This window comes from Papio anubis, chromosome X (assembly GCF_008728515.1).
Source record: "Papio anubis isolate 15944 chromosome X, Panubis1.0, whole genome shotgun sequence".
In the NCBI taxonomy this organism is placed as follows: Eukaryota; Metazoa; Chordata; class Mammalia; order Primates; family Cercopithecidae; genus Papio; species Papio anubis.
This window is the reverse complement of record NC_044996.1, coordinates 85,891,213-85,915,048: the sequence shown is the minus strand read 5'-3', so window position 1 is coordinate 85,915,048 and position 23,836 is coordinate 85,891,213. Positions and strand designations below refer to the sequence as shown.

The 23,836-nt window shown below is 39.7% G+C and overlaps 1 protein-coding gene across 7 annotated transcripts in view; it reads left to right on the top strand.

Moving 5' to 3' along the window:
- Positions 1–23,836, top strand: part of HEPH (hephaestin) — a 92,542-nt gene that overhangs the window by 19,249 nt on the left and 49,457 nt on the right. For all 7 annotated transcript variants that reach the window (XM_017954201.3, XM_017954200.2, XM_009197733.3 and 4 more), the window contains 11 exons: positions 2,079–2,261; positions 3,434–3,688; positions 5,873–6,041; positions 7,237–7,373; positions 8,841–8,972; positions 11,417–11,628; positions 12,595–12,745; positions 14,277–14,489; positions 17,075–17,288; positions 22,461–22,600; positions 23,392–23,523. In XM_017954201.3, coding sequence (XP_017809690.1) covers positions 2,079–2,261; positions 3,434–3,688; positions 5,873–6,041; positions 7,237–7,373; positions 8,841–8,972; positions 11,417–11,628; positions 12,595–12,745; positions 14,277–14,489; positions 17,075–17,288; positions 22,461–22,600; positions 23,392–23,523 — 1,938 coding nt within the window. The remainder of the gene's footprint in view (positions 1–2,078; positions 2,262–3,433; positions 3,689–5,872; positions 6,042–7,236; positions 7,374–8,840; positions 8,973–11,416; positions 11,629–12,594; positions 12,746–14,276; positions 14,490–17,074; positions 17,289–22,460; positions 22,601–23,391; positions 23,524–23,836) is intronic.

Sequence of the window (23,836 nt, the reverse complement as noted above, 5' to 3'; positions counted from 1 at the left end):
GTCCTTTGTGATTGATTTATGTTTTCAAGAGTTTCCATTTTTATGTATTTTCTGGATTTGTTTAAATATTTAGAACTCATTTTAGCAGTTCTTGTAGTGGTGGCTTGGTAGTGGCAAATTCTCTCAGCATATGTTTGTCTGAAAAAGACTGTACCTTTCCTTCATATATGATGCTGAGTTTTGCTTGATACAAAATTCTTGGCTGGTAATTGTTTTGTTTGAGGAAGCTGAAGATAGAGCCACAATCCCTTCTAGCCTGTAGGGTTTCTGCTGAGAAATATGCTGTTTATCTGATAGGTTTTCCTTTATAGGTGACCTGGTGTTTTTGTCTCACAGCTCTTAAGATTCTTTCCTTCTTTGTCTTAACTTTATATAGCCTGATGACAATGTGCCTAGGGGATAATGTTTTTGTGATGAATTTTCCAGGTGTTCTTTGTGCTTCTTGTATTTGGATGTCTAGGTCTCTAGCAAGGCCAGGGAAGTTTTCCCCTATTACTCCTCCAAATATGTTTCCCAAACTTTTAGAATTCCCTTCTTCCTCGGGAATAGCAATTATTCTTAGGTTTGGTCATTTAACATAATCCCAGACTTCTTGGAGGCTTTGTTCATGTTTTCTTATTCTTTTTTCTTTGTCTTTGTTGGATTGGGTTAATTTGAAGACCTTGTCATCAGCCTTCGAATTTTTTTCTTCTACTTGTTCAATTCTATTGCTGAGACTTTCCAAAGGATTTCGCATTTTTATAAGTGTGTCCAATGTTTCCTGAAGTTTTGATTGTTTTTTCTTTATGCTATCTATTTCCTTGAATATTTCTCCCTTCACTTCTTATTTTTGTAGCTGTTGTTGTTTTTTCTTTGTTTCCTTTCATTAGGCTTCACCTTTCTCTGGTGCCTCCCTGATTAGCTTAATAGCTAACCTCCTGAATTCTTTTTCAGGTAAATCAGGGATTTTTTTTTTTTTTTTTTTTTTTTTTTTTAAATCTTGGTTTGGATCCATTGCTGGTGAGCTAGCATGATTTTTTGGGTGTGTTAAAGAACCTTGTTTTGTCATATTACCTGAGTTGGGTTTCTGGTTCCTTCTCATTTGGGTGAGCTCTGTCAGAGGGAAGGTCTAGGGCTCAAGGCTGTTCTTCAGGTTCTTTTGTCTCAAAGGGTGTTCCCTTGATCTCTCCCTTCTTTTTTATGGATGCGGCTTCCTGTGAGCTGAGCTCCAGTGATTGTTGTCTCTCTTCTGGGTCTAGCCACCCAGCAAGTCTACCTGACTCTGGACTGATACTGGAGGTTGTCTGCACAGAGTCCTGTGATGTGAACTGTGTATGGGTCTCTCTGCTGTGAATACCAGCGCAGTATTTGGGGTGTCTCCCGAGTCCTGCAGGAGCAGTCCATTTCCTTCAGAGGGTCTGTGGGTCCTCTTGGGATTCCTGGTGTGTTCATGCAGGGTGCTGGAGCCAAAATTCATGATACAAGCCTCCACATGCTGCTCTGTCCGTTCAAGTCTGAGCTGCAATCTAGTCCTGACTCTTGTCCACCATGATGATCGTAGGAACCTTTTTTAAAATTATTGTTATTAAAAACAACAAAACACCGAACTTTTCTCCTTTTTATTTTTTGTTGTTTCACTTTTAAATCTCAAATTAGTCATTATAGGAGTCAAGTCACATTGAAATCAGATATGTGGTAAGAGTTTAGATATGGATAAGATTGAAAGTGTGGTCATCAGGGTTTGGGAGGATTTTGCTGGTAATAGGACATGCTCCAGGAAGAGTCAGACTTGAAGACCAGAGGGTGGCAGGAATGTGGTCAGGTTTAGGCCCTGGGTTGAAGACATAGGCAGGGATGGTGGGACGGAATTATTGTAGATTCTATGTGTCTTAACATCAAGTCCTAGGTTCAACTGAATTGGTGGTTTTAAATGGGGAGTTCGGAAATAGAAATTAACCCAAGAAGGTTATATCTGCTTTTCTGTTGCTTACAGATTCTTAAGGCCCCTCTCTTTCTATTCCTTTCTTATGAGTACCCCTTTCAGCTTACTATTGCTAAGGAAAGGATTTTCTCAAGGGAAACTTTCTTACTTGCTCTAGGAGCCCTGGATGGGAACTCCCCTCCTCAACGGCGGGATGTAGACCATGATTTCTTCCTGCTCTTCAGTGTGGTAGATGAGAACCTCAGTTGGCATCTCGATGAGAACATTGCCACTTACTGCTCAGATCCTGCTTCAGTGGACAAAGAAGATGAAACATTTCAGGAGAGCAATAAGATGCATGGTGAGTTGGGAAAAGGTGGCCACATTGTGACAGGGAACATTGTTGGAGGGTATCCACTGGGCCTAGTATTTGGTGGATGCTTTCACATACATAATCCTTTTTAGTCATCACAAGGACAAGGAGTAGTAGATGGCTCTTCCCTGTTTTACATGTGAGGACACGAAGGCTCCTAAGATTATGCAGCAGATAAATGGCACAGCTAAAATTCCAACCCTGATCTCTCTGACTACATAGATTGTGCTCTTGCCCTTAGGCTATTCTGCCTCATAATGTAGAATAGCACATAGGCTGATGACGGCCTGTGGAATAGCACACAACCTAAAGTTATATAGTATATACTCAATTACTTTGCTGTGGGTTTCCCACTGATACAATTAATTAATATTGATTTGTTTTAAAAAGGAAGAAGTTAGCAAAATTATCCACTTTGAGGAGAAAAATGGTTGCTTTCAAGCTACCTTGTTTATATCTCCCATCCTACTCTGTGCTTATGTCTATAAGGGCATTGACCATATTAATTAAATTTAAAAAGAAACTAAAGGCACAGAAGATCTGAGGCATGAATAGTGAACTGATTTTAGGAATATAAACAAGTCGATTTTGTTTTTATTTCATTAAGGAAGTCATTTACTGGCCACTGGTGACAGGGGTGGGCTAAAAACCATACAGCCCCAAAATGAGGCGGAAATTCAGAAGGAAGATGTAAAGGATGGCTTGGACAGCTCAACTTTCTCTTGAATTTTATACCAATTGATTATAATAGCCATGTTAATTAGTCAGCCAGTTTGACAATTGTCCTGTTGAAATTTTTAGAATGAAACCACCCTGAAATAATAGCCTGCAAAATAACTAAATTCCTTAGAGTGCTTCTTCACATTTCTAGTTTGGAATATTGGCTTTAAGAATTTATTAGCTCTATGGCATTGGGAAAGAAGTAACTTCACCTCTCTAAGCCTTGTTTTTTCTCTCTCTCTCTCTCGCTTTTTTTAATGAGACTAATGATATCTGCCTATTTCTCAGGGATGTTTTTGAGATTTAAAGAAGATAAGGTCAACACAGTGTGCTCTTTATAACCTCATTTAAATGTCATCTATTACTGTCAAATGGTAAGGCTTCTTCCATTCGGGTGTCCTTTCCTAATCTTGATATTTTCCTTCGATTTTCTTTTGCAGCAATCAATGGCTTTGTTTTTGGGAATTTACCAGAGCTGAACATGTGTGCACAGAGACGTGTGGCCTGGCACTTGTTTGGCATGGGCAATGAAGTTGATGTCCACACAGCATTTTTCCATGGACAGATGCTGACTACCCGTGGACACCACACTGATGTGGCTCAGATCTTTCCAGCCACCTTTGTGACTGCCGAGATGGTGCCCTGGGAACCTGGTACCTGGTTAGTTAGCTGTCAAGTGAACAGTCACTTTCGAGGTGAGATCCAAGATTTCTGACCCTTGGGTTGTAAGACAGAGGTACGATAATGGTCAAAGGAGGCTGGGCTTCTGGCCTGAAGCCATAGATAAGTCTTCCAGTTGAGGCATCTTGGGATAAAGGATAGCACACTAGATTAGAAGTCAGGGGACCCAGGTTTTTTCCTGAATCTGCTGTGAAACTTGCTGGGTAACTTTGGGCACATCTCTCTGTGTTTAATCTTCCCCACCTTGAACATAAGATAGCTTGGGGATGAATAGGTAGACTTTTAATCAGCGTTTTGTTATTTGCTTAGAATTCTAAAGAATTAATGCCTGGAGACATTTTCAACATATTGAACAGGGAGTAAAGGAGAGATTAATTAAAAGAGAGTAACATTTCTGTAGGAGATCATGGTGTATTGTGGGTACATAGTTACACTCTGGTTGGAACTCAATAGCAATAGGAGTGGAAGGTTTCATTTTCAAAGGGAGAAACATTAAAGTAATGTCATTGCAGAGCAATGTATTGAGGAGCATCAGATGCGTCAGAGGAGAGGAAGAGCATATGAGGCAATGGAAAGAATAGTAGATACGTGATTAGGTTTGAATTGTAGTCTCAGGTTTGTGAAAAACTTTATATGACTTTAGACAGGTGCCTTTCCATATCTAGGTCACATTTGCCACATCCGTAAAATGGGAAAGTTTGTCTAAATAGCCTCTTAAATCCTATTCAGCTTTCATTTTCTAGAATTATTTGATTTATGGTAAATTAGAATGGGTGTCACAAAAATGACATGCGAGTTCTTGAAGTGGATTTGAGTAGGTTAGGAGTTGTAGACTAATAGGATAATAAATCTTAGGTGTTAGGTTTGACACAATAGGGGCCAGTTACATGTGCTCCATTATCCAGGGTATGTCTTAGCCCCAAAGCTTCTTAGGTAAGAGACTATAAATATGAATTGGGGTTAGAGAGGCAGCATGATAGTGGAATAAGCATGGACCTTAGAGACAGACATGCCTGGATTCAAATCCTGGTTCTATCACTTGTTTAGCCACCTTTGATAAATCATGTCACTTCTCTGAGCCTCTTAATAGCAGTAGTGATGTATAAAATTGTAATGAGGTTTTAGAGTAAAAATGTGATTTTGAGTCTTAGAGAATAGGGGGATGATGTAACCAAGATAGTAGATATAAGAAAATAAAATGAACACTTAAGATCTGTAGTTGAAAGATGGGAATTTAAGTCTCAACTCCACCTCTGACTAGCTGTGCAACCTTGGCAAGTTATTTAACCTGTCTGACCTTTAGTTTTCTTCATCTGCAAAAGGGGACATTAAAAGTGTATTTCATACAATGGTTGTAAAGATTGATAGGGGTAACATATGTACTCCCTGGGACTGAAATTTTAAAAAACATGTAAAACACCTGACACAGAACCTACCTAACATAATACATGTTGAAGAAAAAGAATATTTTTTCCACTCCCTTCATCATACCTCAGGTTTCTAATTTACAGATTTCAAATCTCCCTGGGATGTTGTGGGACTCTAATAAAATAATATACTAAGTGACCTCTCTAAGTTGCTAAGCCAATATAAGACAGTACTATCCATTGCCATTATGACCCAATGTAGTATATTCCACATTTGAAAACACTACTTAGAATCTACATTTTCCTTACAGTCCCAAGTCTGAAGCTTTATCTCCACTGATAGAAGATGTTCTATTATTTTGGGAGCTTCCCAATTTATAAATAATTAACCCCTATTTTAAATTTGATGCTCCTACCAGCCACATGAGGTAGACTTTCCTATTCTCTCCTTTGGCAAAAGAGGGAAGCTCAGATTGAGGAAGTGACTTGCCTAAGGTCCTATAGATAGTGCTTAAAGCTTGGGCTTGAACTCGTTTCCTTACTTCCGTCTCTGTGATGTTGCTACAATGTGAGTCTATATTCAGAGGCAGGAATGAAGATCTAGTAAATGCATCAGTGGTGGTATAAGCAAGTGGAGGTACTTGAATTCTAACCTGGACTCTCTCTCTCAGTCAGGCATTTTAAGAGTGAGAGAAAGTGGCCCTTTTTGGAGCAGGAGTAGAGATTAGTGGAGGGTGGGAGGAGGAAACACTAACAGAAGGAGGAAGGTGAGTCCTCTGCGTTAAAATCCTATTGGATAGAATGGAGTCAGCCATAATGTTCTTCCTTCAGATGGCATGCAGGCACTCTACAAGGTCAAGTCTTGCTCCATGGCCCATCCTGTGGACCTGCTCACAGGCAAAGTTCGACAGTACTTCATTGAAGCCCATGAGATTCAATGGAACTATGGCCCGATGGGGCATGATGGGAGTACTGGGAAGAATTTGAGAGAGCCAGGCAGGTAAGAGGCAATGGGATCCCTCTCTACTTCTGGGTCCAACTCCAAACACTTACTATCTTTCTTCTAGAAATCTCTCACTTTACTCGGGGATCGAAATCATTGTCTGACTGGGATTACATGAACCAACTGTTAGCCAAGTTCTTGTGGCCCCTGGAGAGCTTGCTCTTGGGGAGATACAGGTAACAAAGCTTTTTGTGGGATTATTCCATATCCCCACAACGAGTCCAAGCAGAGTTTGAAGTTGGTCCTACTATAATTCCTGGCCATTTTCATAAAGGAAAGTCCAGGTGGGACCAGTTCTTGTATCAGTTGAAATAGCTGTTTTTCCAGGTTTCTTCACTTTACCCATTATTTACCTCCTTGCTCCTTCATTTATTTTCTATAGTCTGAATGAGGCGTTTGAGCAGGAGTATAAAAAGCACTCTGAGGAATGTAGGAAGAGAGGCAACCTGCTTTTTGGCTATCGCATGCCCATTCTTTTCAAGGAATTTCTCCAAGTTCTCCTGCCTCATTCATGATCCAGATGTGGGCAAGAAAGAGTAGGAGGTTAGTGCCCTACTCAGTTGCTGGGTCTTAAGTCATACCACTCACTGGGCAATTGAGGATGATAGGTCTTCCACAGAGGAGGTGCTTGATAGACAACTAAGAGAGGGGTTGGGAGAAGGTCCTTCATGGTTATACTTCTAGCAGGAAATAATAGAGTAAATCTGGAGAAAACTTAGGAAAGTTGGTGTTTGAGTCTCAGCATGGATTCCAGGATTTAGAACTGGGCTTATTAACATAGTGGGCTTTCATTTTGGAGTGAAAGGATTATTAATGCCTAAGGATGATTAACGACAGATGTAGACTATGAATCTCTGAGGGGCAGAACTGGTCCCAGTGCCTGGAAATTATAAGCAAGAATATTCCAATTTACGCTAAAATAGAATTCCAATAATTTAAAATACCCAACAGTAAGGGAGATTGTCTCCTCTGGATATGAGTTTCCTATTTTTGGAAAGGCTCAAGCAGAAGCTGTATATAACTTTCTAGTGGTGTCGCCAAAGAAGATATCTTCACTGGTGGGAGTTAACTTAGATGAGCTCTGAAGTCCTTCCTAAACATAAAGATTCATAACTTGATGAGACTAAGGGTGAGATGGGAGTCTATTTGATACCAAATGAAATCGTATCATATTTTCCTTTTTATACATCAGTATCTCAGATAAGTTTTTCCAGAAGAGCTCCAGCCGAATTGGGGGCACTTACTGGAAAGTGCGATATGAAGCCTTTCAAGATGAGACATTCCAAGAGAAGATGCAGTTGGAGGAAGATAGGCATCTTGGAATCCTGGGTGAGGAATTTTTTAATTCTGAAATTCATTTACTAGAGCCAGATAATTGAATTGAGGAAGACTTTGAAGCTGAGGCCTGGACATCACTTAGGAGCACGGTATAGACTAGTATCTCCCAAAGTGAGTCTTATGAGACGATTGTTTTGTGAAAAAGGGTTATGAGTCTGAATATGTTTGTAAAATCACTAAATTAAGCAGTTAAATAGTGCTTTTTATGCTACAGGATTTCTAAGAGCCTTAGGTTTATTTTTGTTTATCATGAATCTCCACTTTTTTTCAGTGAATGTCTTCCAATACCAGTGATGTACAGTAAACACTTTTAGAATTCCTTGTCTAAAAATATTCCTAAAGGGCTACATGAGGAATTAAGACTGTATATGTTCTCAGCAATCTGGGGACAGTAGCAGATTGGCATGACATACAGACATACTTGAAATAGGAGGAATGCGAAATAGGCTTAGTGTCTGAACTCGAAGAAGGTATCTAGAAGGGCTAAACCACGGTTAGATGTGGGTTAGTAACATGATGGAACCAGAAAATAAAATAGGCCAGATGGAAAAAACTTGAGAAATTAATATAATGGACCATACTTGGGATAGGTGTGTGCCAGTTGATTTTAGATCTGATAATGGACAATAGATCTTACATCAGCTGGATAGGCAGATATAATGAGGAGACATCCACCACAGGAAAGAGAGATGGTGGTCAGCGTGAAGCAATTGTCATTGGCTGGACTTCAGTATGAGTGCCCAGTCTTTGAGAAGAGGTGAAACATTAGATGTGGAAATTGAATAGGAAACCAAGGTAGAAACTCTGAGCAAGGGTTAGAGCCAGAATAGGTGCCCAGTTTTGGTACTTTTGGTCTGCTTCAAAGGTGACCTAAGCTAGATTATATGTGGCGGGTAGTGAAGTTCAGAAGAGTCCAGGAGTTGTGGCTAGATTACCTAGCCCAGTGCCTGAATAGAAGATATAATAATTCTCTTTGCTCAGAATTGGTTTCAGATTGAGGCGAGCACAGATCTTAGATAGGTCCACCAAGAGATGTAGCTATGGGATCTGGGACAATAAAGTAAGTGAAAATTAGATTGGAGCTGGCAGTGGGATGAGAGAAATTCCTGGCCTCTGGTCCTGGCTGAATGGCTAATCAACCATTTAAATTTGCGTAGGTGAATTCCACCTCTCTCAGCTGAAATTTTCTCATCTGTAAATTGGAGTTAATAATTCCTGCCCTATATGCCTTAAAATGATGTTTGAGAATCAAAATAAGATAATGGGTTTTCCAGTGTTTTCTGTAACTGTAAATTGCAGTACACTTGAAAGGGATTATTCTTATTATTACAAAGAAAAGAGTTTTTTGTTTTCTTCTTCACTTTCACTTTCCTTTTCTTTCCCTCCTTCTTCTTCCATTTCCTTCCTCCCTGTTTATCCCTTTCGTCATTCTCATTATCTCTCCTTCCCATTTTCCAGGGCCAGTGATCCGGGCTGAGGTGGGTGACACCATTCAGGTGGTCTTCTACAATCGTGCCTCCCAGCCATTCAGCATGCAGCCCCATGGGGTCTTTTATGAGAAAGACTATGAAGGCACTGTGTACAATGATGGTGAGTCAACAGGGTTTCTAGTAAATGTGGGCTCTAGGTGGTACCAGATGTCTCTAGAAAACAAATAAATGGGGGATGGGGAGGACGAAGTAGGCAGAAATAGTTCCCTTATGTGGATGTTGTTGAATGAATGAAAAATATAATAGTAAAACAGAGCTAGGCTTCAATAATAAGATAAAATTTCTTTTAAATATATCCTAATTCTAAACATAAGTGTATTATAGAACTCTGAAAAGCAGACAATTACAAAGTAAATAAACATCATTTATAGACAGTTATATAAATTTTGATGTACCTTTAAATATTTTTATGTGTTTATACAAGTCTGTATATAGAGATATGTGATCATATGGTTTATACAGTTTCGCATCTTACTATCCTCACTTACCATTGTATTGTGTTTGTTTTTCCATGCCATTATAATGCTACAAACATTTTGATGACTATATAACATTTTATCTCAAGGATTTGTCATAATTTATTTACTTTTTCCTCTATTGCTTGGACATGTAGGTTTTATCAGTATTTTTGAATATTGTAAGTCAGGTTGCAATGAATGAATGCATATATCTTAGCTTGCATTTTGGATTACTGTATCAGGAGAGAATCTTAGAAGTGAGAGTATTGTGTAATTAATTTTTAACTTTATCTGAGAATATTAATGCATGCTAATTCTAGCTAAAATATAAAATAAAAACTGAAAGCATAAAGAGCAAAGTTGCAGACAAATCTAGAATGAACATTCTATAAGGCAACTGGTCTAGTCTCTTCAAGAAGTCAATACCATCAATAGGGGGATTAGAGACATAACAAATGGAATGTGCAAATTTTGATTGATTCTGCTTGTAAAAATAGCTTCAGGAGACATTTTGGAGATGATTGCAAAATTCTTGATATAGACTGGATATTAGATGTTATTAGGGAATTTTCTTAGGTGGAATAATAGCATTATAGTGACATAGGAGATGCTTGCTAATATCATGATGTTTGCATTCTACTTCCAAATGATTCAACAAAAGCAAACCAACAAAAACTGTGTATGTGTGTGTAGATGTACATATACATAGATTGGATAAAGATGGCAAAATGTTAGCAATAGATTCTAGGTGACAGGGTGATCATTGCACTGTTTTTTAAAGTTTTCTGTGTATTCAAAAATTTGAAGAGTAAGAAATAATGAATGAATAAGAAAAGATAGGTTAAAACCATCCTAAATTATAGCCCCTTGTTATAAGCTATACTACAAATATCCTTCCATATGTTTCTTTGAACATTTTTATAAACCTTTCTTCAGAATATGTTTTTAAGATGAGGAATTGCTATATCAGAGGATATGTACATTAAATTTTTTGGTACCTACACCCAAATTACTCTCTGGAAAGATTTGCAGCCCTATCAGTTTAGAGTTCCATTAGCAGTACCTGAGGAGGGCTCCTTTTCTGACAACCTCATCAGTGATGGGGAAATCTTTTCAATATTGTCGAAATGGCAGTCTTCTAGGCAAATGACAACATCAACAAAACTCACTGTTGATTTGATTTATGTTTGTTTGATTATTTTATGTTGAACATTCAGTATTTATTGCATATACTATTCTACTTGTGGATATGAACCTTTTAAATAACTAGCTTTGTCTACACTTTTGTCTACATTTTTTTTTTTCAAATTTTGTCTACATTTTTTCCAAAAGTGTTATTCCCTTTTACATTTACACTCTTTATAGATGAGTGAGTAGGGCAGTTGCCATCTAAACCACTTCTTACCATCATGCATTATTACAGTTTGTAAAATCTTTGCTAAATTAATTTGTAAAAAAGTTATCTAGCTATTTTCAATTGTACTTCTTTAATTACTGATGGCATGAAAATTTGAAGAAAGTCTGTGCATTGCTTGACCATGTCTTGTGTCCATTTAGAAATTACAGCCTTAGTGTTTTATATATATATATATGTGTATATATATACATACATACATAACATATACACACCCACATGTACATAATACATGTTAAAATAAAAAAATATTAAATAATCAGAGCTGTTCAAAGATGACATGGGCTATAATGGCAGGTAGTGAGTTCCTCATCACTGGAGAGTTTTAAGCAGAAGTAGGGATGTAAGAGCAGATTAATATATGTTTTCAAGTGAGAGATGTTCCAAATAAGACTTAAAGTCCCTTTTAGTCCCAAGGTCCTATGATTTTGGAAAACTGAAACATAGGGAAGATTAAATTGCTGCATTTCATATAGCAAGTAGTGGCAGAACGAGAAAATAAACTCATCTCTTGACTCCTTGACCAGAGTTCTCCTCAATATTCAATATTCCATGTTGGTGCTACTGCTGCTCCAAAATGCCTTTGTAGTTCATAATCTTTATTTCACTGTTTGGAGCTGATGATTCTCATTCTAGTCAATCTAAGTAATTAGTCCCATATTTTCCCTACAGGCTCATCTCACCCTGGCTTGGTTGCCAAGCCCTTTGAGAAAGTAACGTACCGCTGGACAGTCCCCCCGCATGCCGGTCCCACTGCTCAGGATCCTGCTTGTCTCACCTGGATGTACTTCTCTGCCGCAGATCCCATAAAAGACACAAATTCTGGCCTGGTGGGCCCGCTGCTTGTGTGCAGGGCTGGTGCCTTGGGTGCAGATGGCAAGCAGGTATTGTCGGGGTTATCTGGCTAGGAAGCCTACTGGGAGAAGGATGAAGCTGGGTTGCTGGATAGGAGTTAAGCATGGAACTGGGTTCTAAAGTTTATGGAATAGAGGAAAAATAATCAAGCTGGTCCATCAGAAATTAATAGTTGGTGACCTCATGCTATCTTGCATGTTATTTTTTGTACTGACAAATATATATCTTCTTTAGCCTTGCAGATAATTCACGATATCCTTTCATCATCTCCTTCTTTCCTCCCTCCTTCCTTTCCTCCTTCCCTCCCTTCCTCTCCCTCTCCCTCTCACTCACCTTGGTGGCCCCTAAACCTTGCTCCTGATTGGTAAATCTGCTTTAATGTTTGCTTGTCTTCTTTTGTATTCAGCCCACGATTTCTAGCTGTGTAACACTGGTTGAGCTACTTCTCTTTGACTCCATTTCCTCATTTGTAAAAATGGCATAACAATGGGAGAAGACACCTTGGGTTTCTGTGAAGATTAATTAAAATAATCCATATAAAGTGCTTAGCACAGGGTCTGGCACGTAGTAAGCACTCAGTAAATGTTAGTGGTAACAATAATTAATACTGATATTACTTATCTTTTATTTTCTGGTTTTCCCCCAAGATGCCCCCCTGCTTTTCTAGCCACCTCCCCTCATTCCTCTCCCCAGGTGATTCCCAGCTCTCTTCTTTTACACTCTATACCTCTTATGTCTTATCCTATGCTCCTTCCCTGCCCACTTTCATACGTTCTTCCCTGTCAGGCTTGTCCTTTTATTCTGATCTTCTTCTCTCATCTGCAATTTGAGGTTACCTAAGGAAAAACTGCTGCAGCTCTGGATAGGAGGTATGGGCTCAAAATGGGAAAAGGAAATGGGAAAGAATCTGGCATCCCTTGATCTGTAACGACACAGTCCACAACTGCTGAAACCATTGTTATTTTTCCCTCTACTTTCTTCTATTGGGCCTGCAGAAAGGGGTGGATAAAGAATTCTTTCTTCTCTTCACTGTGTTGGATGAGAACAAGAGCTGGTACAGCAATGCCAATCAAGCAGCTGCTATGTTGGATTTCCGACTGCTTTCAGAGGATATTGAGGGCTTCCAAGACTCCAATCGGATGCATGGTATTGGGAGTACTTTTGCCCTGGGCTAAATTGAGGGGTCCCAAGTAAAATCTAACTTTAACCGTAATCATGACCAATCCTGAAAACACTGATTTTGTTGGTCATCTCTGTCCAAGAGGCGAGATAGATTGAGAGGTTAAACCAAACACAACAGATCTTATACTTAGTACCTCTGGGTGCTGTGTTCTGTGTTACACAGTATGGGGGACACTGGAAGAAAGTACTGCAAAATGAGGATTGTGCACAAGAAATCTACAAGGGATTGTGAAGAATAAGCCAGACGATACCTTTCCAATCTTATCTCCCTCTTCCTTATATTTTAGTACCTTTGCTCCCCCACCCTATACTCCAGCCAACTGGGGCTATTTTTCTTTGTGAACATGCTGATGTCATGCTTTTGCAGTGCTATTCCCTTCACTTGAAATGCTCCATCTCTTGGTTCCCATTACTAGTTAGTTTCATCATTTGGAAAAAGTAAAACTGTCTCATGAGCAAAGTTCATTCCAGTTAGAATTTACTGAGTGCCTAATTGGTACTAGGTAATGTGCTAGGTGCTCAGGCAGTCACATAGATATAGAAAAAAAATGACATGCTTCCTGTTATGTCAATCCAGTGCAGGAAATAGATTTGTAAGTAAATCACCAGAAAGTATATCAATTACATTCCACGGCAACTGATACTGCAGAATTTTGTGGGATAAAAGTTTCATGGATCAAAGAGAGAGTTATAACTGATTTACAGAGGATATCTGAACAAAGATACGATGGGTAAGTGGTAGGATGCCATAGAAAGAGACCATAAGGGAAGTTTATTCCAGAAAGAGGAAACTATGTGAAAAGTCAACAGGTATTGTCAAAGCACCTACAATGTTTAAAGTTTCGGTAATGCAGAGAAAAATAGAGCTCATAGATAAGGACAATGGGGGGTGTGTGTGTGTGTGTGTGTGTGTAAGAGGATGGGAGGACAGATTTCAGGTAGGAGTACCAGAGAGGAGGCTATTGTAGGAGTTCAGGCCAGGGAGGATGAGGGCCAGAACTAGGGCAGTAGCAGTGAAGATGAAGAGGAGGAAACAGGTTGAGAGCTGAAGATGGAATTTTCAGATCCCCAACACATTATGGAGGGGTGGAAAATGAGATCAGTGTAGAAAAGGAACAATCAGAGTAGTTGTAAAGGGACCAGAAAGTATGTTGCCACAGAAACCAAGGAAGGAGAGTTTCAAGAAATAGGGAATAGGAGAGATTGGTGTGTGTGTGTGTGTGTGTGTGTGTGTGTGTGGTAGTGGTTCAATGTTGTCAGGATGTGGATCATGGTGGAGGTGAGGCAAGAAAGGACAGTTGAGTGCGCATCCCAAAGACGCAGATAATCACGAGTAGAGTTAAAGTGGATTATAGAAGAAGGCAGAGGTGTTGAGGATGACTCAGCAGTTTCAAGTTGTGTGAAACCATAGTACATAGCTGATGCCATGCTGCTGGCCAATGCTGGAGTAGTCTGGTCTCATCTCCCCATCTTGTCTTGTGTTTTTGTTTTCCAGCCATTAATGGGTTTCTGTTCTCCAACCTGCCCAGGCTGGACATGTGCAAGGGTGACACAGTGGCCTGGCACCTGCTCGGCCTGGGCACAGAGACTGATGTGCACGGAGTCATGTTCCAGGGCAACACTGTGCAGCTTCAGGGCATGAGGAAGGGTGCAGCCATGCTCTTTCCTCATACCTTTGTCATGGCCATCATGCAGCCTGACAACCTTGGTAAGTGCCTTAGCGGCTGGCCCTAGAGGCTTTATTGGGTATGGGGCCAGGAATGGGGTCGGGACGAGGGAGGGATGGTGAAGAGAAAAGAAGAGGCATGCTGACGGTTCTAGGAAGTTTTTAAAAACACTTTTGTCTTTTTCTTCTTCAATGTGCTCTCCATGTTCTGGTTACTTGGGTTCCCTACTCAGCTGCAGGCAGAATAGAGTTAGTAGAAGGTAGACGAAGCTCTTTTCTGGAACAACAGAAGGGAAGTTGGGATGTTGATCAGCTTTAGTGCAGTTCTTACATGGCAGGGAGTGGACTTGACCACATAGAGATTTTTTAGATATAGTACTTTTATTGGGAGGAAGGTAAATAAAATGCACTTATAAGTGCTATCAAATTGATACTCTGAGGATTTCTACAGACTTTCGCATTTCTGGTCTCTCCCTCTCTCTCTTTCTCCCCGTGACACACCCCTCCTCCCCTGCTGCTCCCGGCCACCCCGTTGTGTGTGTTTGTATGTGTGTGTGGTGATGTAACAATTTCAGCCCGGAAATCAGAACACAGGAGCCCTAGTTCAGGCTCTTTCATTAACTTGCTGCGAACTTTGGTCTAATTACTTCCTTTCTTTCTAGCTAGATTTCTTCCTTCCTTGATTCTTTCCTTTCTGCTTTCCTTCCTTCTGTCCTTTTGTCCTCCCTCCATTTCTCCTTCCCTCCATATCCTTTTTCTTCCTTTTATGAAGATGTTTGACTATAACTTTTCTTCAGATTCTAGGTATTTCTAGCATTTCATAATGGAGCAGTTATCTTTTCTTTTGTCCCTATGGTGTATTTTTTTTTCCAGCCATTAGATGACAATAGTGTTTGTAAGAACAACCTGTCAGCTCCACACAGTTCCTATTAAACTTTTGTTTTACTCCTGTAAATTCCATGCATATTTTGGGGCAAAAACATCCTTGAACAAGTGTCTTCAACACTTTAATAAATTTAACCTAGTCCTGAGTTTGACAAACACTTGACATAAAGCTGGTCTCTTCAGAAATAGAAAGGACAGTTTGGAGGCTATTGTAGTTTTCTCGTGAGAGAAGCTTGTGGCTTGGACTAGGGAAGAGGCAGTGGAAATGAAAAAATAATTTTGAAGGAATTGCTGATAGGATTTACTGATGCAATAGATAAGGGTGGTAAGGGAAATAAAAGAAGTAGATGTGGAAAGAAATGAACAGACCCTTTCTTTCAAGGTGTTTACAAACTAGTAGAAGGGATCATTTTAAAAGAGAGGGGCACTTAGCCCTTTAACATATGCTTTAGATATAAAATGCATTAGGGGTGGAGAAGCGAAGAATGCAGAACTCTGTTTGGGCCAAAATAGTCAGGGAGGGCTTTCTGGAAAAGAAACATGAATTGGGTCTTGGATAATGAGTGGACTCTCATTGATACTTGGGGGTTGGGTGGACAGGTAAGTTCCACAAAGAGGGTGACAAAATGAATGAAGATTTCAAGGTAGGAATGAATGAAATGTGTGAGAGAAGCAGTCAGAGTTCCGTGTAGTTGGAGTGATAGTTGAATTTGAGACAATGTGTGGGAAGTAGAACTGGATAGGTAGTTTGGGGCCAACTCATAGAAGGCTTTGAAAGCCAGGAAGAAGAGTTTGTAGTGATGGGATAAGCACTGAGCAGCAAAGTAAGGAAACGATGAGAGTAATGTTCTACGAAAGTTAGCTTCTTTGATCGATGTTGAGTTTGAGTATCCTTGAGGTAGAAATTTGGAGCTTAAGATCCGGTCGCGGCAACTCCACAACACAGACATTTAAGACTGTTACCTGCACATTCCATTGTAAAAAAAAAGTGAAGGACCTTCTAAAGCTGTCTTAGGTAAGCATCCCTCTGCAATCAAGACGTTCTCTTTCTTTTTAGCTAACTATTAAATTCTATTTTATTTCTTTGGTACTTGGTGGGAAACAACTCATCATTGTTTTTCTTGGAATAAGTATTATTATAGCTATATTTACTTATTTATAGCATCACTTAACTGAGCATTGAATATGTTCTATACTAAGCACTGTTCACAAATTATTGGGTTTAGTTGTAAAACAACCAAATAAAGTAAAATAATCCTCATTTTACTGATGAGGGAACTGAAAAACACAGAGGTTTAGCAATTGCCACAAGGTTTTATGTGTGTGTATATATATACACACACATATATTATATATGTATGTATATGATTTATATATAATAAATGAAATATAGGGTTACCAACCATGGCAGTTTGCCTAGTACTACGGGGTTTCTAGGAATATGGGACTTACAGTGCTAAAACTAGAAACACCCTGGAAGAAGTTGGTTATTCTAGTGTCTGAGTTTAGTTTTAATAAACCCAGTGTATGTAGCTTTGGAGCTGGGGCTCTTAACCTTTGAGCTCATTACTCTCAATAAACTTTTAATACTCTTTTATCTAAATGTAGTTAAGACAAAAGCCTTATCTGAGTCTATCTGAGACTAATTATTTTCTACAGTATGCCTAGGGAAAGGCAGGAAATCCCCCAGGCACCACCCAGGGGTGTTCTGAGTCAGATTTTTCTCTCTGATCCTCCCTCAGGGACATTTGAGATTTATTGCCAGGCAGGCAGCCATCGAGAAGCAGGGATGAGGGCAATCTATAATGTCTCCCAGTGTCCTGGCCACCAAGCCACCCCTCGCCAACACTACCAAGCTGCAAGAATCTACTATATCATGGCAGAAGAAGTAGAGTGGGACTATTGCCCTGACAGGAGCTGGGAATTGGAATGGCACAACCAGTCTGAGAAGGACAGGTAAGGCTTCAGAAATGGAGAGATTACACTTTTAGAAAAGTGTTTTGCAAATGAGAATACTGAAATTCTGAGATGAGGAGACTCTTATCTCAGGTCACGTAATATGATACCAACAGATTTGGGAGACGGGGCTATAATGCAGCTCTTATGAATTCTAGCTCAGTGCCGCTTCTATATTAACATAGTGAGGGAATAAAGCTTGCCCACACTTTCACGCTCTTAATCTTTGTCTCTCTTCTTTCAGTTAACTGAAGTATTTACCCTGGGACTTAAATTTTACAGGATTTACTCAAGGGACTGAATGTCTCAAGCTCAGCTGCCCCTTGACAAAATGGCATTGCATTTATTAAGGTACAGACTAAGCTATGTAGCAGAAAATGTCTAAAACAGAGTGATTTAAATATGATAGAATTTTATTTCTTTTTCACATAATAATACAAATATGAGCAATTCAGGGCTGGCAGGTGAACCCTATCATCCTCAGCACTTGTTTTCCTTTCTGGGGCCAAGATGTCTGTTCCAGTTGTAGCTATTCCCAGCTATCATGAAGAAAGAAAGAAGTTTAGGGCAAGCAGCTTCGTTTATAAGGACACAGCATGGAAGTTGTATACATCACTTTTTTTAAAATTTATTTTTTATTATACTTTAAGTTCTAGGGCACTTGTGCACAACATGCAGGATTGTTACATATGTATACATGTGCCATGTTGGTGTGCTGCACCCATTAACTCGTCACTTACATTAGGTATATCTCCTAATGCTATCCCTCCCCTCTCCCCCCAACCCACAAAAGGCCCCGGTGTGTGTGATGTTCCCCTTCCTGTATCCAAGTGTTCTCATTGTTCAGTTCCCACCTATGAGTGAGAACATGCGGTGTTTGGTTTTCTGTTCTAGTGATAGTTTGCTGAGAATGATGGTTTCCAGCTGCATCCATGTCCCTACAAATGACATGAACTCATCCTTTTTTATGGCTGCATAGTATTCCATGGTGTATATGTGCCACATTTTCTTAATCCAGTCTGTCATTGATGGACATTTGGGTTGATTCCAAGTCTTTGCTATTGTGAATAGTGCCACAATAAACATACGTGTGCATGTGTCTTTATAGCAGCATGATTTATAATCCTTTGGGTATATACCCAGTAATGGGATGGCTGGGTCAAATGGTATTTCTAGTTCTAGATCCTTGAGGAATTGCCACACTATCTTCCACAATGGTTGAACTAGTTTACAGTCCTACCAACAGTGTAAAAGTGTTTCTATTCCTCCACATCCTCTCCAACTATTGTTGTTTCCTGACTTTTTAATGATCACCATTCTAACTGGTGGGAGATGGTATCTCATTGTGGTTTTGATTTGCATTTCTCTGATGGTGAGTGATGAGGAGCATTTTTTCATGTGTCTGTTGGCTGTATGAATGTCTTCTTTTGAGAACTGTCTGTTCATATCCTTTGCCCACTTTTTGATGGGGTTGTTTGTTTTTTTCTTATAAATTTGATTGAGTTCTTTATAGGTTCTGGATATTAGCCGTTTGTCAGATGAGTAGATTGCAAAAATTTTCTCCCATTCTGTGGGTTGCCTGTTCACTGTGATGGTAGTTTCTTTTGCTGTGCAGAAAATCTTTAGTTTAATTAGATCCCATTTGTCAATTTTGGCTTTTGTTGCCATTGCTTTTGGTGTTTTACACATGAAGACCTTGCCCATGCCTATGTCCCAAATGGTATTACCTACGTTTTCTTCTAGGGTTTCTATGGTTTTAGGTCTAACATTTAAGTTTGTAATCCATCTTGAATTAATTTTCATATAAGGAGTAAGGAAAGGATCTAGTTTCAGCTTTTTACTTCTGGCTAGCCAATTTTCCCAGCACCATTAAATGGGGAATCCTTTCCCCATTTCTTGTTTTTGTCAGGTTTGTCAAAGATCAGATCGCTGTAGATGTGTGGTATTATTTCTGAGGGCTCTGTTCTGTTCCATTGGTCTCTATCTCTGTTTTGGTACCAGTACCATGCTGTTTTGGTTACTGTAGCCTTACAGTATAGTTTGAAGTCAGGTAGCGTGATGCCTCCAGCTTTGTTCTTTTGGTTTAGGATTTTCTTAGCAATGCGGGGTCTTTTTTGGTTCCATATGAACTTTAAAGCAGTTTTTTCCCATTCTGTGAAGAATGTCATTGGTAGCTCAATGGGGATGGCATTGAATCTAGAACTTCCAACACTATGTTGAATAGGAGTGGTGAGAGAGGGCATCCCTGTCTTGTGCCAGTTTTCAAGGGGAATGCTTCCAGTTTTTGCTCATTCAGTATGATATTGGCTGTGGATTTGTCATAAATAGCTCTTATTATTTTGAGATATGTTCCATCAATACCAAATTTATTGAGAGTTTTTAGCATGAAGGACTGTTGAATTTTGTCGAAGGCCTTTTCTGCATCTATTGAGATAATCATGTGGTTTTTGTCTTTGGTTCTGTTTATATGCTGGATTACATTTATTGATTTGCGTATGTTGAACCAGCCTTGCATCCCAGGGATGAAGCCCACTTGATCATGGTGGACTAAACTTCTTGATGTGCTGCTGGATTCGGTTTGCCAGTATTTTATTGAGGAATTTTGCATTGATATTCATCAGGGATATTGGTCTAAAATTCTCTTTTTTTTGTTGTATCTCTGTCAGACTTTGGTATCAGGATGATGTTGGCCTCATAAAATGAGTTAGGGAGGATTCCCTCTTTTATTATTGATTGGAATAGTTTCAGAAGGAATGGTATCAAATCAGTTATTTATTTAGTTCCTCTCATTTGTTTCTGATCAGAAACCAGTGAGAAACATCTAACAAGATCTTTTAACTTAAAAAAAAAGAAACCAGAAAAGAGATATTTACATCAGTTTTTAAAAAATGTATTATTAGTTGCTAGCATTCAGGTAGGGCCAAGTAAGAATACTTTTTAAAATTATTTGGACTTTTATTTTAGATTCAGGGAGTACATGTGCAGGTTTGTTACATGGGTATATTGTGCAATGCTAAGTTTTAGAGTATGAATGATCCTGCCATCCAGGTAGTGAGCATACTATCCAACAGTTAGTTTTTCAACCATTTTCCCCATCCTCCCGTCCCCCTTTAGTAATCCCCAGTGTCTCTTGTTAAATCTTTCTTTTAATTAATTTCAACTTTTATTTTAGGTATAGGGGTACCTGTGCAGGTTTGTTACATGGGTGTATTATGTGATGCTGAGGTTTGGGGTACAGATCCCATCTCATAGGTAGTAAGCATAGTACCCAATAGGTTTTCAACCCTTGCCCCCCATCCCAGTTTCTATTGTTGCCATCTTTATGTCCATAAGTACCCAATGTAAAAGTGAGAACATTTTTGCTTTCTGTTCCTGCATTCATTTGCTGAGAAATTAATGGCTTCCAGCTACATCCATGTTGCTGAAAAGGACATAATTTCATTCTTTTTAAAGTCTGCGTAGAATTCCATGGTTTATAAGTACCACATTTCCTTTATCCAGTCCACCATTGATGGGCACCTAGGTTGATTCTATGTCTTTGCTATTGTGAATAGTGCTGTGATGAACATATGAGTGTATGTGTCTTTTTGGTAGAATGATTTATTTTTCTTGCTTTTTTTTTTTGAGATGGAGTCTCACTTTGTCACGTAGGCTGGAGTGCAGTGGCTTGATTTCGGCTGACTGCAACCCCCGCCTCCCGGGTTCAAGCAATTCTCCTGCCTTGGCCTCCCAATTAGCTGGGACTACAGGCACACACCGCCACACCCATTTCTTGCCCATTTTTAATGGGGTTATTTGATTTTGCTTCTGAATTGTTTCAGTTTTTGGAAATTTTAAAAAGTGACTTCCTCTCTCTGAGCCTGAGTATACTCATCTTGAAAATTATGCTGTATAAGATGAAAGAACAGGATTAGAAAAGGAGGGAGGGAAGGAGCAGCAGGCTTGAATCTACCTCCTGGCTCACTTTCTGGCTAACAGTGTCTCTTGTAGAATAAGTCCTGTCATCTCTGTGCAACTGATTACACCTCTGGCACCTACCTAAACCCCATAGGCCTATTAGAAATGTCAAATGACAAATCTGTTTGTAAACTAGACAGAATCCTATAAGGATAAAATCTGTAAGATTTCATTCCCTTCCTATGCCTCACCATAGTTAATGCTTTCCTGCCACCTTGTACCTTGCCCTTTTGTAAAACTAATTTCATCAAGACATCATTAGGGCTGCAGCTAAAGCCTGTGGCTTCTGATTCTTAGCTCAGTTCTCTTGTAGTATTAATTATATACCAAATTTCTATCTGGATGATGGCAAACAAGGAAACCTGCCATCCTTTTTTCTTTTTTCTTTTTTTTTTTTTGACAAAGCCTCACTCTGTTGCCCAGGCTGGAGTGCAGTGGCATGATCTTGGCTCACAGCAACCTCTGCCTCCCAGGTTCAAGGGATTCTTGTGCCTCAGCCAACCAAGTAGTTGGGATTACAGGCACAAGCCACTACACCCAGCTAATTTTTTTAATTTTTATTTTTAGTAGAGATGGGGTTTTGCCATGTTGCCCAGACTGGTCTTAAACTCCTGAGCTTAAGCAGTCTACCAGCCTTAGCATCCCAAAGTGCTGGGATAACAGGCATGAGCCACCGTGTATGGCATACCTGCCATCTTTAATTGTGGTTATGTAGCCAATATGGTGAGAAGTCTGACATTAGAAGAAATAGGGACCAGGCGTGGTGGCTCACGCCTGTAATCCCAGCACCTTGGCAGGCCAAGGCGGGTGAATCACCTGAAGTCAGGAGTTCAAAACTAGCCTGACCAACATGGAGAAACCCCATCTCTACTAAAAAATACAAAAATTAGTCGGGCATGGGGACGCATGCCTGTAATCCCAGCTATTCTGAAGGCTGAGACAGAAGAATCGCTTGAATCCGGGAGGCGGAGGTTGTGGTGAGCCGAGATCGTGCCATTGCACTCCAGCCTAGGCAACAAGAGTGAAACTCCCTCTTAAAAAAAAACAATAATAAAGAAAATTTTTTAAAAAGAAAAAAAAGAAATATATCCCCCCCCCCCTTTTTTTTTCTATCTGTGACATGAAGCTGGTTCTGACTTAGCTTCTCCATAAATATTCAAATGAAAATGAGGGGTGGATGGTCAGGTGCTGATAGTACTCTTTGGATTCCTCTAGTTATGGTTACATTTTCCTGAACAACAAGGATGGGCTCCTGGGTTCCAGATACAAGAAAGCTGTATTCAGGGAATACACTGATGGTACATTCAGGATCCCTCGGCCAAGGACTGGACCAGAAGAACACTTGGGAATCTTGGGTAAGGGAATTCCACTTCCCTCCTAATGTTTAACAGCCTGATCTGCACCTAGGGCAGCTATGTTGTACCAGGATGGCCTCACTATTCCCCATTCTCAGTGTTTTCATATGATACACTGGAATTATGGAATATTTTATGAAACAATCACGACAATAAACAGTGAAGGAGGAGGAAGGAAATCATGAATTCTGCTGCAACATGAACCAGGTTTTACTGAGTTTTCTATATCTTCAAGGTATGAGTTTCTGAGGATGGTAAGTTGTAATAAATGCTAGGGGCAGGAGAACTTAGGAACATCAAAAAGTGAAAAAAATATATATATACAAGGAATCAGTTTTTTCATTGTACCCCTGTTTAACTATTGCTTTAGGTGTTTTCCCCCCTTATTCTAGTTATGGTACAGAAGGGACCCATTGACTCCTGAAGAGATCCTCTCAATTCTATATTGTCTGCCAAACTTATCACTCCTTATCATCAATGATTCCACAGCACCTTGATTCTTTAGACCTTAGGGCTGTTATAGATAGAGGGTAGGGGTGGGAAAAGTGGAGGTAATTGAAAGTATAATCTTGTCGTTGAAATACCTTCATCCTGTGGGTAATAGTAACAGTTTAAGGACTTCTGAATCTAAAAATGGAGCCAGCCATGCCTTCTAGGTCTTAGAAGGATGTTTTATCAGGGTAAACTCCTAATTCTATGAAGTGCCCATGTATGTCCCTTTCTTTAATGTCCCCTGTCCTACTCCTTCATTAATGAAGCTTTATTTATTTACTTATTTTTGTTTACATTAGGTCCACTTATCAAAGGAGAAGTTGGTGATATCCTGACTGTGGTATTCAAGAATAATGCCAGCCGCCCCTACTCTGTTCATGCTCATGGAGTGCTAGAATCTACTACCGGCTGGCCACTGGCTGCTGAGCCTGGTGAGTGAGGACACTTAGTGAAAGAACAAAGGACATGCATCACCTCTGCTTCAGGTTTCTGGATTGTTCCTTTAAAAATTATGTACTTCAGACTGGAGTGGTAGCTTATTCCTATAATCCCAGCATTTTGAGGGGCTGAGGCGGGTGGATCACTTGAGGTCAGGAGTTCAAGACTAGCCTGGTCAACATGGTGAACCCTCATCTCTACCAAAAATACAAAAATTAGCTGGGTGCAGTGGCATGCACCTGCAGTCCCAGCTACTCAGGAGGTTTAGTCGGGAGAATCTCTTGAACCCAGGAGGTGGAGGCTGCA